Source organism: Folsomia candida, unplaced genomic scaffold, assembly GCF_002217175.1.
Source record: "Folsomia candida strain VU population unplaced genomic scaffold, ASM221717v1 Fcan01_Sc004, whole genome shotgun sequence".
In the NCBI taxonomy this organism is placed as follows: Eukaryota; Metazoa; Arthropoda; class Collembola; order Entomobryomorpha; family Isotomidae; genus Folsomia; species Folsomia candida.
This window is the reverse complement of record NW_019091196.1, coordinates 12,311,623-12,326,559: the sequence shown is the minus strand read 5'-3', so window position 1 is coordinate 12,326,559 and position 14,937 is coordinate 12,311,623. Positions and strand designations below refer to the sequence as shown.

The 14,937-nt window shown below is 36.9% G+C and overlaps 2 protein-coding genes across 13 annotated transcripts in view; one reads left to right on the top strand and one right to left on the bottom strand.

The window, feature by feature from the left end:
- Nucleotides 1-54: 54 nt before the first annotated feature.
- The window catches only part of LOC110849178 (glutamate-gated chloride channel alpha), a 33,342-nt gene continuing 18,459 nt past the window's right edge, over nt 55-14,937 (bottom strand). For 7 of the 12 annotated variants that reach the window (XM_035850791.1, XM_035850795.1, XM_035850790.1 and 4 more), the window contains 18 exons: nt 7,822-8,720; nt 7,651-7,739; nt 7,212-7,276; nt 6,906-7,128; nt 6,762-6,828; nt 6,601-6,673; nt 6,473-6,482; nt 5,993-6,018; nt 5,810-5,921; nt 4,076-4,123; nt 3,845-3,983; nt 3,663-3,749; nt 3,495-3,588; nt 2,959-3,150; nt 2,617-2,678; nt 2,519-2,544; nt 2,407-2,440; nt 55-239 (listed from right to left, as the gene is read on the bottom strand). In XM_035850791.1, the coding sequence (XP_035706684.1) occupies nt 191-239; nt 2,407-2,440; nt 2,519-2,544; nt 2,617-2,678; nt 2,959-3,150; nt 3,495-3,588; nt 3,663-3,749; nt 3,845-3,983; nt 4,076-4,123; nt 5,810-5,921; nt 5,993-6,018; nt 6,473-6,482; nt 6,601-6,673; nt 6,762-6,828; nt 6,906-7,128; nt 7,212-7,276; nt 7,651-7,739; nt 7,822-8,099 (1,674 nt within the window). In that variant the 5' untranslated portion in view covers nt 8,100-8,720 and the 3' untranslated portion in view covers nt 55-190. Of the gene's footprint in view, nt 323-523; nt 2,441-2,518; nt 2,545-2,616; nt 2,679-2,958; nt 3,151-3,494; nt 3,589-3,662; nt 3,750-3,844; nt 3,984-4,075; nt 4,124-5,809; nt 5,922-5,992; nt 6,019-6,472; nt 6,483-6,600; nt 6,674-6,761; nt 6,829-6,905; nt 7,129-7,211; nt 7,277-7,650; nt 7,740-7,821; nt 8,721-14,937 lie in introns of all 12 variants that reach the window. The other 5 variants (XR_004834604.1, XR_004834603.1, XM_035850797.1 and 2 more) reach the window with 5 other exon arrangements.
- On the top strand, nt 9,922-10,961 carry LOC110849555. Its single transcript, XM_022096975.2, has 4 exons — nt 9,922-10,086; nt 10,150-10,264; nt 10,530-10,740; nt 10,824-10,961. The coding sequence occupies exons 1-4, from the start codon at nt 9,958-9,960 to the stop codon at nt 10,897-10,899; spliced, it is 531 nt and encodes a 176-aa protein (XP_021952667.1). The 5' UTR covers nt 9,922-9,957; the 3' UTR covers nt 10,900-10,961.

Sequence of the window (14,937 nt, the reverse complement as noted above, 5' to 3'; positions counted from 1 at the left end):
TGCAGGCTCATTAAAAATGACAAATTATTACACGGATACACAAATTCTAAGACGTAATATTTTTGCAATTTTCAAACTTTTATTTAAAAATTTAACATCAACATTTTTATAAATTAAACGAACTTGAACTGAATTTTCATACATGGTTTAGGCAAAATTATTAAAAAGTGTGGGCTCTGATCATCCGTCATCAACGGTCGTCGTACTCTTCATTGGAATAATAATAAGACCCATCGAATCTGAAAGGACACATTATTCCCAACGTTAACATTACAGGATTTCAAACCGACTTTGGAGGTTAGTTCGTGTATTGGATGACTCACTGGAAAATAAATAAATTCCTATATTATTCACCTACAAGGGTCCTAGGTCACTTTACATAATATACCTTTGCATAACTGCCATATTGCATAAATATTATTGCATAAAAGTAATTTTACATAACAAGCCAATTATGCAAAATGACAGTTATGCAGCATTAATTATGCAAAGTGGCCGAAGACCCCTACAATTAACAACTCACATGAGTTAGTAGGGTCCTCAGCAGTATTTTATTTTTAGCCTAAGTAATCATCTAAGCATCTACTCGTGATTCGATGAATATCGCTCATGAAACCTGGACAAGGTAACATAAAAAAAGACAAATATCGGCATTGTATTTCCCAGCTAAAAATAAAATAAAATAAAATAATTGAGTGAATAGGAAAAGTACACACGAAAGACAATCGGGGAGTTAATATTTTGTAGCAAAACACTTTTTATTGACTAGAATTATGTATTCAGAAGATTTGACTAATTAATTTGAGACAAAAACTTGTGTTACAAATAAATAAATTATGTATGCTAAATACACATATTTAGAATTCGTAAATCTGGAGAACAAACATTCCGTTGATAAGTACTTATCTACTCATTTTCTTTAATTATGTACCTGCTTACACAAGTATTGTATGGTGTATTAGCTCGTGACTCTAAATATGTATGCACCTCGTTGCATTTATTTATGGAGAAAAAACCTTGCTGCTTAGATATTTTCAAGTAAATTTTTAAAATCAATTTCTAGTTTGTTAATTAATGGCAGAGTTAATGGTTGTTAATTAGGTAAGTAAGTATATCTTTACACAAGTATTGGCTGCCTATTGCATATCACAATTGTCTTTCGATTTCCTAATTCAAAGAAATTAGGAAGGTTATACAATTACCACTAGTATTTTTGATATACTTCAAAATATAATTAGCATATAAGTAGTAAGTTGATGATATTACACATTTATTAGAGTGAGGTTAATTGTGTACGTAAGTTTGAGTAGTTAATTAATTATGTGTGATCTATTTGGTAATGATATGTATTTTTGTATATATTTACTTCTTAGAATGGTAAATATGTAGGTGTGACGAGATAGTTTTTTTTCTGGATTAAGATTGATATTGCTTCTCTTATACTACAATTCTGTTCTGTTTGTTATACATGAATAAATTTACATTGAACTAGTATTATTAGATTTTTAGATTAGAAATGTCAGGCAAAATTAGTTCCCTTCTTTAGTTATTGATCGAAATGCGCTTCATCTTCAAATATTCACTTGCTATACGCAGCTACATATATTAGAATTATGTATGTAAGGGATATTTTTGTGATGTGACCTTTTTCGTGAGTTACTTTATGTACATGACATTATTACTTTAGTACAATTGACAATTAAGTAGGTTATATTTTCTACATTTTTTTCATGAGTAGATTTAAAAGTTTTTAGATATTTATATACAGGGTGGTCAAAAAAGGACTTTACCTGGAGAAACTTTTCCAGAAACTTTTGTGTGATTTCCATTAGCATAAAATCACAATGTAAAATTTAACATTTTCCAAAAATTTCTGAAAATGATATATATTAAAATGTTCTAAAATTACTTTAATTGTTGTAATTTTACATTAATAGAAATCGCAGCAAAGTTGCTGGAAAAATTGCTCCAGGCAAAGTTCTTTTTGGACCATACTGTACATGTAAGATCATAAATTACAGTGATCGTATAATTGTAATGGTTGCAAACTGGTCTAAAACGCTAAAATTTACACGTACATATGTAATAATTAGTACAGATTATTATACACGCAGTAATAAGTAGTTTCAACACAATGGTGAAAGTTAAAATGTAAGTAACGTTACGAAAATAAAATATTTATGGAATGCTTATTTTTTGTGACACACACTTGTATCGCATCCACATAGATAATTGTAAGCTGTGTAAATCAACGCATCGCAAATTCCACTCCGCAGGTGTCATGGGCTCGAAGGAAAGTTGTTAATTGTTAGTCCAAACCAAACAAATTTGTTAGGAGACACAGTGAGCCAATTTGTAAGTGGGTGGGTGTGGTGGATGTCGACAAAATAGAAATCTCATTCGAACGCCTTATGTTTCACGAAGAAGAAGATGAGGAACGCTTTAAAAAATCAAAAAAACATTACATTAACATTACGAATTTGTATGAAATTTTATGAATTTTCATTGTTTCTATTACCCGCATAAGCTATTGGAAACACGACCCTGTAATAACGTAATTAGAGTTTATAGTGTAATAAGTAATTACAATGCTAATTATTATTATGTAACAATTACCTGCTAATGACATCCACCGTTTTCGCTACACGAATAGGATTTTCGATAATTCTTCTCCGCAACTGTAACCAAAATAGAATAATTGCACCAAATTTTACACAAAATGTCATAACACACTGTTTTAATAGGGTCTCATTATTGGGGACGGGAGGTCGTCGAGTCAAACCCTGCTGCTCAAAAAATCGCTACAAAGTCATGCATTCGAATTATCTATGTAAATAGGAAACAGTTTGGTTTACAGATTTAGTTGACTAAAAAACACGGTAAGGATTTTAATTTTACTGGGGTCGATTAATTAATGGATGGTTTTTGTATTTAGAGTGATAAAAAGTAAGCTCTAACGAGATTCACGGTGGGTATGGTCCATCCAATGCCGATCCCGATGCCTCCGATGGACGCGGCGTGGCTAGGCGAGGGGCTGAAGGTTGTGCAGATGTCGCCCTGATTATTTTCCGTGCCGCCCGAGCCTCCCATTCCCGACGGCGACCCTGCCACGCCCCTTTGCTCCACCTTGTTCAACTGCAACATTGAAATCTTCCATTCCAATTCCATCCACCAAAAATGAGATTTTTCAACAAGTTGATAAAGTCATGCCAAGAAGCGAAAATTTATCCATTTTAGCCACGAAATAATGTAAATTCCAGTCCACATGCAAAAATATTTTGAAAACAAAGAAATTCGCGTTAAGTAAGGAAGAAGCATTACTTGTTAGTAACAATTATATGGTTAAATATGCAGTAAATGCATTCGGATTGCATACGTATTAAGGTAATTTTTTAATGACTTGTTTTAATGACGAGTTAATTAATTTACGGTTAATTTGGTAGTATTTTCAACAAAAAACGGAAATATTTATAAGTGTCCATGCAAATAATTACCTGAGCTGACGAATGTGGATCGGGAGGCTCAGGGTAAGCTCTTCTTGGCCTCTTCCTTCCGATATAATTAACAATAACGAACTCTAGGAGGCTCCTAAAATAGAAAAACGTAAATTAGAGAAATAAATTCTAGTCGCTACAAAACATTTTAAGATGAGAGGCACTTGCGCATATATAAAAAACATGCTAAATCCATCCCATATATTCATCGCCGTTAGATTGGACACGACAGGAAGAGTCGATCTAAATGTATTGCTGGAAATACAAAGTTTAATCGTAATTAAGTAATGACAAGCTTTTTCATCTCAAGTGCAATATATGTAAATTAATCTAATTATTTAAGCTCTTACCTAGTCGTGAAGAAATTGAGCATGGTGGTGACGCCAAGCATGATTCTGGCGGGCACGGCATTCCATTCCAACCAGAATGTGATGAAGCTGGATGTCACCAAGATGATGTCAGGAATAAAAACGGTCGTGAAGTAATAGGCTAGTCGTCAATAAAAAATAAAAAATTACTTACTGTTAGCATGTATTGAACTATGATTTAATCATTATAAAAATAAAAGAGAAAAATCAAACCTCGGTCCCGGTTGAAAGTAAGTTGAACCCCGAGACAACTATAGTTTCCTAAATTGGGATTACAGAAATACACGTTTAAAGTCATCACATTAGGTACACAGAGGTCCCACACTAATAGAATCTGTTGACGTAGAGTGACATACGAGGCGATAATGGAACCAAATTTGTGGTTTGTGCATAATATTAGATTCCTTTGTCATCATTAAGCAATGCACCGAAGAGTTTATACAACGCATTAATTACTGAAATCTAATTAGGGCCGAGGAATGTATGGAGATGGAGCGGAAAATGTCTTAATTAACCACAAACCTTACACGACTTTCTCTTTGCTTTCTCTCTGTTCATTTATTATGTAAAATCGCCTACGTGTGTGTCCGTACGTACGAATGTCGTCGTTTGCTACGCCTGGTGTGATAAACTTTCTCCGAATGTCGCCACTTTCACCACCACCACTCACGACAACGTTTATTTTACGAGCCATTAATCTGCACATCTACCTTGCGGCTGTCGTAGAAATAGCATAAACTGGTTTGAACTAGACTCCTGGTAAATCACGGGCCGTAATTTACGACTATCATGGCTGGTGGGCTTCATTTGTCGCGCAAATGTAACTTTTAGCGCAGGAAGCTTCCAATAAATCTATGATGTGAGGTAACGTGTCGGGTTTCGAAGCAAAAAAATATGGATACATATCAAAAACCGATTTTCGCTAAATTGGCAATTTTGCGAAATACCAATCTCTTATCTTATCCCGTCCAAATCTCAGTCTCACCTTGATTTTATATCCAGGAATCAAATGAATTGGTTCTTTTTAGAGACAAATATTTGATTGCTACGTTAATCCAGATATAAATCAGGTTTCACTTGAGCTTATCATCTCGTTGATCTATAGGAAAATCTTTACCATCTCTTTTTTACAACTTTCTTTTTGTCAGTCGTACAATAAATTAGACATAAAGAATTTATCTGACTTAATATCAGCAATAAAAGGAGGCCAACTTTCTCCAAGGTCAATTATTAAGTTTTCTGCAGAATTTACCTACCTAGATAAGTGAACTACTCTGCCACCATGTTTTTGGCCGGATTTTGCACAATAAAGCAAAAGGTGCCGAAGAACTTATGTAACCAGCAGGTGAACACTTTTCTCCAGGTTGACTCCCCATTTCCTGCTTTCACCCACTTTTTTCCCGTTTGAACCAGTTTCTTTCTCTCACACTTTCATTCCATTCATTGAATAGAGCAAAAGTCAGGAGGTTGAAGGCAATATAATTTATTTGGAACGAGTCAAACAGATTTATTACTGTTTGGAGGTTTTACAGTCAACGTGTGGTATCGATTCTCTGGAAGATAATCTACTCTAAAATTTAAAGCTTTTCGTGCCCTAAAAAATTGGGCTGTTGTGCAACAGTAACTATTCTTCAGTAATGATAACCTCGTTTTTTTCAATGTGTATTTAACTCGTTTTTTTCCTCCTCTGCGTAGTTTATTTAATCCCAAGGAACCTCGCCCCACCATCGTTTCGTTACATCACTCTCTCGTTTCTTTTTATGTAGCAAGGCCGAAAATTTTTTTTTGCCTGCTCTTTTTTCTTCTTCATAATTTATGGAACAATTTATTTTTATCGCTGTTATTCATAAATATAAAAAACTTGGAGCATTATTTTAGCTTTTATTGGGAAAGTTATTATTATTTCGTACATATTATGACCACGTAACGACTCTGAACTCAACTCACCCCGCCAATGTGAGCTATTACAATATGTCGTCTCATTCTTTGCCAAGTAGGCGTTGAGAAAGGATAAGTTTGGTGATTTCCTTAAAATCCCTGTGTCCGTGTGCCACTTGAACTGAAATGGAAATAATAATTATGGTAAATTTATGTCGTAGAAAGTAGATATTTACTTAATGTTTAGTTAACCTCGAGTGCGTCCCGTTCGTTGGAAACTGCAATAAAAATAAGAGACGAAATAGAGGTTGAGAGGAAAAATAAGAAGAATCTCATAAATAATCTGTGGTTGGTTTTGTTGTCGAATGGATAAAAGGTGGAAATGGCGAGCGTTAAGAGTGGAAGAAATTCCAGCAGGTTTGTTGCGCATTAAAAACTTCGCAGCCATAAAACCAACTTGAAAGAAAGATGTCCATGTTCTATGATCTGTATCTATTTTTTGGCAACGCACAAAGAGAAAATTGTTGGCGACTTGATAAATAGATTCAGTTTGGCGAAATATACATGAGAAATGTACATGACAATTGAAAGAATAGGAGTTTTTGCAGAGTTGGCAGTAGGTTTTAAGTACTTTTCTCAAAATTATTATGAAACTTTATGTGAATACGTGAATTGCGAGATTTTTTACTGATTCGAAAAAGTAAGGTCAAGTAGTGAAGAAGTTTGATTTACTTGACTCAATCTGAAATAGAAAAGGAAAAACATTTTTTTATTAATACATATTTTTTATTACTAATTTAAAATGGATAAAATCAAGGAATGGAGGATGAAAGATGAGGTGAAATATAAAGATCACTTAAATTCCATGAACATTGAGGATCGTCAAACGGAAATATTCCCAGCTCCCCTTGACACGAGAGTATTAAGTGGCGTCTGAATTATATTGAAAACAGTTAAGAGTTAAAATTTTTAAAGTTAAATCCTGACCTTAAATCAATTATGAATTTAAAACTGAAATAACCTTGTAGTGAAAGCAACTGTGCCATTGGGGTGCAAGCGGAGGGCAATATGATTCGGGTCCAAATTCACTGCGACAGAACGAGAGCATTTTTAAATTGGTTTATAATTAAACACATTTTAATTTTAAATTGAATCCGCCACCCACTTCTGAAATCGCCATGTTTGACAAAGTACACATCCGGAATCCACACTTTTGGAAAATGGTGGAGGGCGTCGAGGTAATCTCTTCTTCGTGGATTAGCTCTCATCGGAATAGCTTCGTAGCTGTCCGCAGAGTAGGTCAGGTTCACAGAGGTTGTATTCGTAATATTGTATTTCAACCGGCTATCAACCCAAACCATGTTCATAAGGAATTCCACTTCGTATTTCTGCACGTTTCGAAGCGAAAAATAATTTAGATCAATTATATGCATTAATAATTGTGTTAATTTTTGTAAATATCTATACTGACCAAGCTGCTTTCATCCGGAGATGCGAGTGTTAACAGTAACACACTGACATTTACGTCCAATGGGACTGCAAGTTTTTTAAAAAAAGGCAATTTTCGAATTGCATATTTATAATACGATGGCACCAGCGGTTTCGCTCCTATTTTGATGAAACCACACGAATTACATATGTAGCTTTACATAAGTAAACATGTTTGAGAATTTTTCATAATGCTCAGTTTAAACGAAATTATGATTATTCCATCTAGAGCTAGAAAAATCCAAATTCTCTCTTACGGATTTCATCATAATTTCGTTTAAACTGAGCATTATGAAAAATCCTTAAACGTTATTTAAGGCTACATAATTAGCGTGGTTTCACCAAAATCGTAGCGAGACCGGTGGCGTCATCGCATATTTAGATCAGGTGAAAGCATGGTGAAAGTATAATCAATCTTGTACCCAAACTTGGCGGCATACTTCTCCTGTCATATCTACTATTCGTTATGAGTAAGTCTAGAGCCGCTTTCTCGCTCAAATCCATACTTATGCTGAAATTACACATATCAAATTACTCATAAAAACTCTGCCACCTTTTTCAATTTCTACTAATTTCTACAATGTTTTTCATACTTTAGTGGTGCAAATACTGGCTGTCCAATCTGAACTTTTTGATAAACTAGTTCCATCGGTTCGGGGAGTGGGGGCGACGGGGTTGAAGAAGTCGACATGTCCTCATAGTCCTCCATCATGCTGCTGCTCTGTTTGTCCATATCTTTGCCATGATCTGGACCACTCTTCTTGTGGTGGGCGTGGTGGATGGTGGTGGCCTCCACGCGACCCAGCGTTGGGAACAAGGCACACGAAGCGATCAACAAGGGGAGGATGCAGGACGTGGTGGGGAGCAACATTATTCTAATTTGTAGCACGAGGACTGCTGCTGTAATACTTGTTCAAAAAGTCACTTAATATTTTTATAGTTTTTTCGCCAAGTGGCACTTTATTTATTTCGCCACGACCAAAAAAACGTCTGCACTTTGCACTTTTCTTCTTCTTCTTTGCTATCTCAGAAATCTCAATTCCACCCCGGAATATTTCGTGTAGTCACTTTTCTTCTCAAGTCCGGAAATGAGTTTGGTGGTGGTGAATGGTGTAATCCTTCTCGACTTTCGCCATGTTGATGAGCACTGGTGGCGGTCGTTGTGTTGTGTCTGTGTCGTCGTGGGGTGGAGATTATCATAACCAGAAACACTTTCACGCTCGCAACGGCACGGCTCGTTTTTTCTTGTCGGCGTGAAGTTGACGTAGAGAAAAGGTTCAATTTCGAAAGTAAAGTTGGTGCAAGTCCTCACATTTGCGAGGGGAAGGAGCGGCCTTTGAAGGGTGGGAGAAGGGTCGTTTAACTGCATGGCACTTATTTCCGTGCGAAAACGGAGTGAATTGGATCATGTAGAGTTCTTGGGTGTGGTGGTGGTGGTGGTGGCCGTTGGTTGGACTTGTATTTGTCGATTTCCTTCATTTCGGAGTCATTTCTGAAATTGAGAATGGTAAATCAATGGAATGATGAGTTGTAAAAAGGATGTGTATGCTACAAGTTGCAGGAATTTAGTTTTTTGTGTATAAAGCCTACAATGCAGATGTATTTAGCCCGAGTCATGTTGCTAATAATTGAGGTATGGGTACGGCCACTACAACTTTTCCAAATATTTTGCTCATGATTCAATCTTTGCACTTAATTCCTAATTTTGCATATTCTACGTCTGTGCAAAATTTCAAGTCGATTGGATAAATTTTACTACCGTAATCAGACAAACAGACAAACAGACAACCGTGACGGATACATAAGCCCTGACCTTGACCCTGGCTAAAAGTGATTTTTAAGCTAAACAACCCTCTAATTTTTAACTTGAATCGCTCAAGCAATAGGTCAGCATGATTGTTTCAATTTACAAAGAATCCATCAACCTCTTTCTTTATTAACGTCACTCTATGCAGTCATCCCTCCAAAACTCATAAGAACAAGTTGAAATTTATGCTCCTCCTCAACCTTCTCGTGCATTCTTTAAGATTACATTGTGCAATTTCACGTTCAGCAGAAATGGACGGGGACGACGAGGAAGCCGCTGCTTTCTCTTCTACTTGACTCCACTCTACTTCACTTAGGCCACCATAAAAATTTTATGAAGGTGGATCAAACAAGATTTCTTTTGGACAGAAAAAAGAGTAGCATTCTTCCCTCGGACGCTGTGACATACTTTCTTCACTGCCAGCCACAATTCTCAAATGTATGAATGCAGATATTACGATGTTATGTTATCATACCAGAAGTTTCCTTTTGTGTCGGCTGTCTCTCTTTTTTTGCCAGACGGTGACTGCATTCCAAGCATTGTGACAGTAAATGCAAGCAACAAGCGTATAAAGGAAAATGTTACTACGTACATACAACCTTCGACCAGAGAGTTGAATAAATGTGGAAAAAAATCCCTTGAAAATAAATTATTCATGATTTGTTCACAGTTTATCTGGACACGAGGTATGCATGCAGCATAGATTTATGACTTTATATTTGTGACCTCATCAATAATTGAGTAACAAGATAACTTTATTTGCGTAATAAAAATATCTATATTTAACATTTTCAATTAGCGATAAGATGATAATTGAATCGATTTGCCATGTAAAATTTAACCGTGATGTAAGCAAAATTGGCCTTTATAAGGAAGCTCGTCATACTTCATTTGATCTGTCAGAGTTGTACTGAAACTAAAAATGGAGTTTTCCACCGTACTCGTGGCTGTGCTCTGCGTTTTGGTCGGTGCTAACGGAGCACCCCAAATTAAACGGCAACCCAGGCTTGAGTTTCCAAATGTTACATTTGTCAGCGCCTTGGATAACAAGGTGAGTTTATTTTGAGTATGTGGAGATATAGATATTTGATTTTATTAACATTTACTACTCCAGGTGATCGCTACCACGGATTACTTGGAAGATCCAGGTCCTTACAACGTTTATGGAAGCATTGCTCAAAATGATGAAGGGCTTCCGCAACAAAGATGGGAAGTCACCATGTATGAAGGTACGTTATTAAGACTTTCTCTGTCCGTCTATCTGTCTGTCCGCCAGCAGGATAACACGAGATGCATCAAGATAGTCGAAATCAGCTTGTGACATCATACATATGACCCCAGATATCAACTTTTGGGGTCAATTGGACCACCCCTCCTCAAGGTCAAGGGGTGTGGTCACATAATTTTGGGGGAATTACTTGTTTCACCATCTTGCTACATTTGGTTTGCTACAATTTATTTTTGCGCTATAATTAATTTTGTATTAATTTCCAGACAACAGCATCTATGTTTCCCCATACGGTCCAGAATACCAGAATTCTTTCAGCACCTACAAGCCTTGCGGAACATGTTTCTCAGCCCCCGAAAATTGGGTCATTGTCCAGCTGAATTCCACCCCCACAAAATTATCGTTTCCAACTCCAATGGCAAATTCTACCGGGCTCTTAAGCAGTACTTGGACAAACAATTGCCTCATAAATCCAGGGTGCGTCATCATAATTATAACAATTACCATCAAAATCATAGAAGGACATTTTGTCTAATTGACCTCAATTATTAAACTTTCAGCAATAACTATCTCACCAAAGGTCCCTGTAATGCTTCAGATGTACGACAAATTTGGACCATTATGTGGTGGGAATAATGTAGAATTGGAGATTTAATCGTCCAACACAATAAATATGGTTCACTCACTCACCAGCATTACCTTGTACATTTGGTCGTCATCATTTTGTCGTCAACTTGATTAGTTACTCCACTATCATCACTACCACTCGAAGCAAATTGATAAGCACTGCTTCATTAGCAGAAATACCGTTCTATCTAAAGTGGTTATATAAGCAAGTATATTCGTCAAATAGCCCATACCCCAGCACAAATCTAACCAAAACCAACCCAGCATTCACCAAAATACGACAAAACCTAGTTTGCAGCAGGCAGAAATTTATTGTCCTTGGGAATTCATATCACCACGAAGGAAATTGCAACTATTTCATTGCATCATTGAGTCCCATTCAGCCGCCATTTGACTTCGCAGTCTTGCATCATGTGTCACACAAGAGAAAGTTCACATTGAACTGACACGAACTCGTCCATCCAATCCCCCACCCAGCCAGATACATATCCCGTTTTCGACGCAACTGTATGTATGCCTCACTTTCTAAGAAATACCACACGCCACGCCACCCGAAAACCAGATTACATTCACACTTGGCATGCATGTCGAGTGAAAGCGTGGAAGAAAGCTGGGTGAAAAACTATTCAGCAGATTCGTATGATTCTCACCCGCTCGCGTGGTGACAGAAAAGAAATGGATTTTTATGTGAAGGATATAAAAAAAATCTTCCCATTCATCCAAGGCTTCGCGTCTCGTGCTAAATAATATAATCCGATTATGAAGGCGAAATTGACAGACTTGCGTAATAACGAGGAGAGGCCAATTCTAGACGGACGAGTTCATTAGCTATATGCTGTTCAGATTAATGATTTCATAGCGTTCATTAACGCAATTTAGCGTGATAACAACTGTCGCAACTAACAAGTAGGAATCAAAAAGAAATGAAAGGAAAAATAGACAGTTGGACTTTGAATGAAAATAAGTATGAAAAAGAAAATTTAGTTATTTTCTAGAAACTTTTTCTCACAATTTCATTTCCATCTGCCAGCCATCACGAATTCTTCGAATGGAAAGCAGGGCCGTGTCAAGATTGTCAAAACAATCAAATCTTTGACAGTTCGCTTTTGATCAGATTTACTTCAGAATACGAAAAATGGGATTTGGCCTGCGACAGATATCTTTTCGCGGAGCAATAAAAGATAAGTAAAGTAGTCGACTCGAAAACGTATTCCCTCGATCACATCAACTTTATTCTTCTTCTCTGACATATTTTCCCCTTCAGCAGCATCCTCTTCGTGTCCTGCTCCCTTTCTCATTGGTGAAAGTCAAATCAAAATAATACTTGAGAAAAGATTTAGTTTATTGTGATAAGGTGATTTGATTTGCAATTTATTTTTAGATGTGAGCCGCCACGTCTTAGAAAAAAATGGGAAGGTACGAGTTCTCCAAAGTTTGGAGATGTGTTATGCAGAGAAAACGTACGTTGTATTGTGTGTCCAGGAACAGAGTGAAAGTTTGCTAAATTTTATATTGTACTAAATTTTATTCATCTCCTCCTCTCACTCGTGGATAATAGTTTACGAAGCAATATTGTACTCCAAAGTTTTGGGACGTAGGAAGTACTTGGTCTGCTACCACCACCACCACCTCTTGCTTCCCACACAGATTTAGGTATTAATTCTAGCGTGGAAATTGAGAAATTGCAATCAAATTGAGACTGAATCAGAGAGTCACATAATTTAATACAGAATCCAATCTTGTCCACATAATAGATAAGTTTGCGAAAGTAACCCAACAGTCGAGGAGGGAATCGATCTGGTGATCTTTTGATGACGTAAATAGCGCCTACTTTCTCTCCAAAGTACAATATTATGCGTATCTAATATCACCTCAAAACTACTCCTACTTTGTTTTATATGTTGGGTGGTAGATAGTCTACTCCTGGGTAAACACGAATATCAATTTCACCCTAATGAGCACCAGAGATGAACTGCTGTATTGCATTGCGAGCCTGATTCTGACTTTCTCTCGCACGCCACGTGGGTTATGACGGGGAGAGAAATGTAGAAGTATGTATGTGCACTCTTAGAAAACTGGTATTAAATCATTACCGACCGGAGTACATATATATGTATGGCTCTACCAACTCTGGTAATAACAGGCATTATCATTTAGTAATATTGTAGTAAGGAAAAATTTACCACTCAGAAACAAACTACTACCAGTCCGGTAGGAATTTATTATCAAATCAATACCAGTACGGAGTATGTATGCAACCCTGCCAGATTTTTAACAGTGTAGTTATACACAAATAATATAAAAGTTGAACAATATTGAAAACAAATTGTATCACTGGAACTGAAAATTAAATTATTACGACTCGAATAGAATAAGTTTTCGCCATAATTTTCAATCTATTTGCAAATATCGAACGATACTTTGGAACGTGCAGATAAATAAAAGTGGGTCATGGACATTATGATTATTTTGGTAGGATTCGCCGTCGTAATACTTTCTCTACTTTCTGCGAATACAATGTAATTATATTTGTCTAAAAAGTAGCAGACCTCTCTGTTCCACATTTTATTTAATTTAGTTTGTTGTCTAATTCTGAGAAGAATTGCTCCCAGTCAGGAACACAAGTCGTCCCTGGAGTATTCTCCGTTCTTGCCAAGGATCATGAATTCTTCATGAGACTGATTTTTCCTTCCTGGAAGAATTACAATAATACCTTCTCCCCCGATGTGCACCTACCTCTACGCAGAACAGAGAGATGCATGCAAATGTCATCCATATTTAAGTGGCAAGAGCGTGTTAATGATTAAAATTAGTGGCCGCTGCCCAGCAGTGCGAGGCCTACTTATTCACCTTGCTTTCCTCCTCACAACAGGAAAAGAGGAGCGAGATTAGATGTGCTTTTCTCATGAAATGGGATGAAATTAAAGAGAAAATGGAATCCTTCCAGGGGAGAAAGTCCCTTCGTTTCTGCCACTAATGAGATGATGTTCATCTATGAACTGCATGCACCAGTTGGACTGTCTCCGTCCACACATTTCAGATACTTTCTCCAGTTTCCTGCCTGATTTCATAATAATGATAATACCTTATCGCACCAAAACCAAAAGCTGCTTGTGGTACGTAACTCGAGCCATGCAGCATGGGAAGGAAGGACTTTGAGGAAATTCCTAATTGGGTCGAGGCATGCGAGTTTGCAGGCACATGCTAAAAACAGATGCAGAAGTTCGAACCAACTGAACTCGATATTTGGCCTTCACCATTGAGTGCGGAATTAACCCGTGTCAATGCATTCGAGATTGAACACCTTGTTTGTGAGACAAGTTCCATAATGTTCAAGTACATTTTATTAATTATTTCCATAAATTTAAGCGCCTAGTCCACGCCATTTAATCGAGCAGGGTCATTATTGTTAAGCCCATAATCCGGCAGGCACTCTGCGTAATATTCAGTCACCAGAGAAGAGGACGGCTAGCTAACCAAAATATGCATGAACGAGAATCAGCTCTCAGCTTACTTACTTGGACCACTTTCATAAAACGGTTCGTAAAACAAAAATTGCCGCCTCATTTAATGAATTGTTGTCAAAGTGGATTGAATCGGATTATGTGTGCGAAGAAGGTGATGGGTGGGACGAGTCTCATCATAATTCATACCGACGGCGGAGACAATGGTGTCGCTTTTGTCACAACTTTCTCCTTTGTGAAAATCGTGTTTTTGTTGTCAAACGCAGACCAGACCTTGTTTGTGCCGGTGGTTAGAACGACGACGACGATCCATAAATATAAAGCCGGTTAATACCCTTATTATCAGAGCATAATCCCCTTTGCCCACTCACTCACTAGATGGGTAGGTCGTATTTTATGAGAAAATGGTAACCCACCAAATAAATTATGTGATTGCCTATAAAATACTACATACATACGCCTCAATTCACCCATGAATTTATTTATCTACGACGGGATGAATGTACTTCCAAGCGGAATGAATGAGCGATATTCCTTGTTTTGATTTATAACGACTGGACAAGCTAGTTAAATATCTTTATGG

What these genes read in the sequence shown, in the direction of transcription:
- LOC110849555 (XM_022096975.2), top strand. Translation starts at nt 9,958, where the DNA reads ATGGAGTTTTCCACCGTACTCGTGGCTGTGCTCTGCGTTTTGGTCGGT. An exon ending in GGAAGTCACCATGTATGAAG is followed by an intron (nt 10,265 to 10,529) that starts GTACGTTATTAA and finishes ATTAATTTCCAG; the next exon opens with ACAACAGCATCTATGTTTCC. An exon ending in AATTGCCTCATAAATCCAGG is followed by an intron (nt 10,741 to 10,823) that starts GTGCGTCATCAT and finishes TTAAACTTTCAG; the next exon opens with CAATAACTATCTCACCAAAG.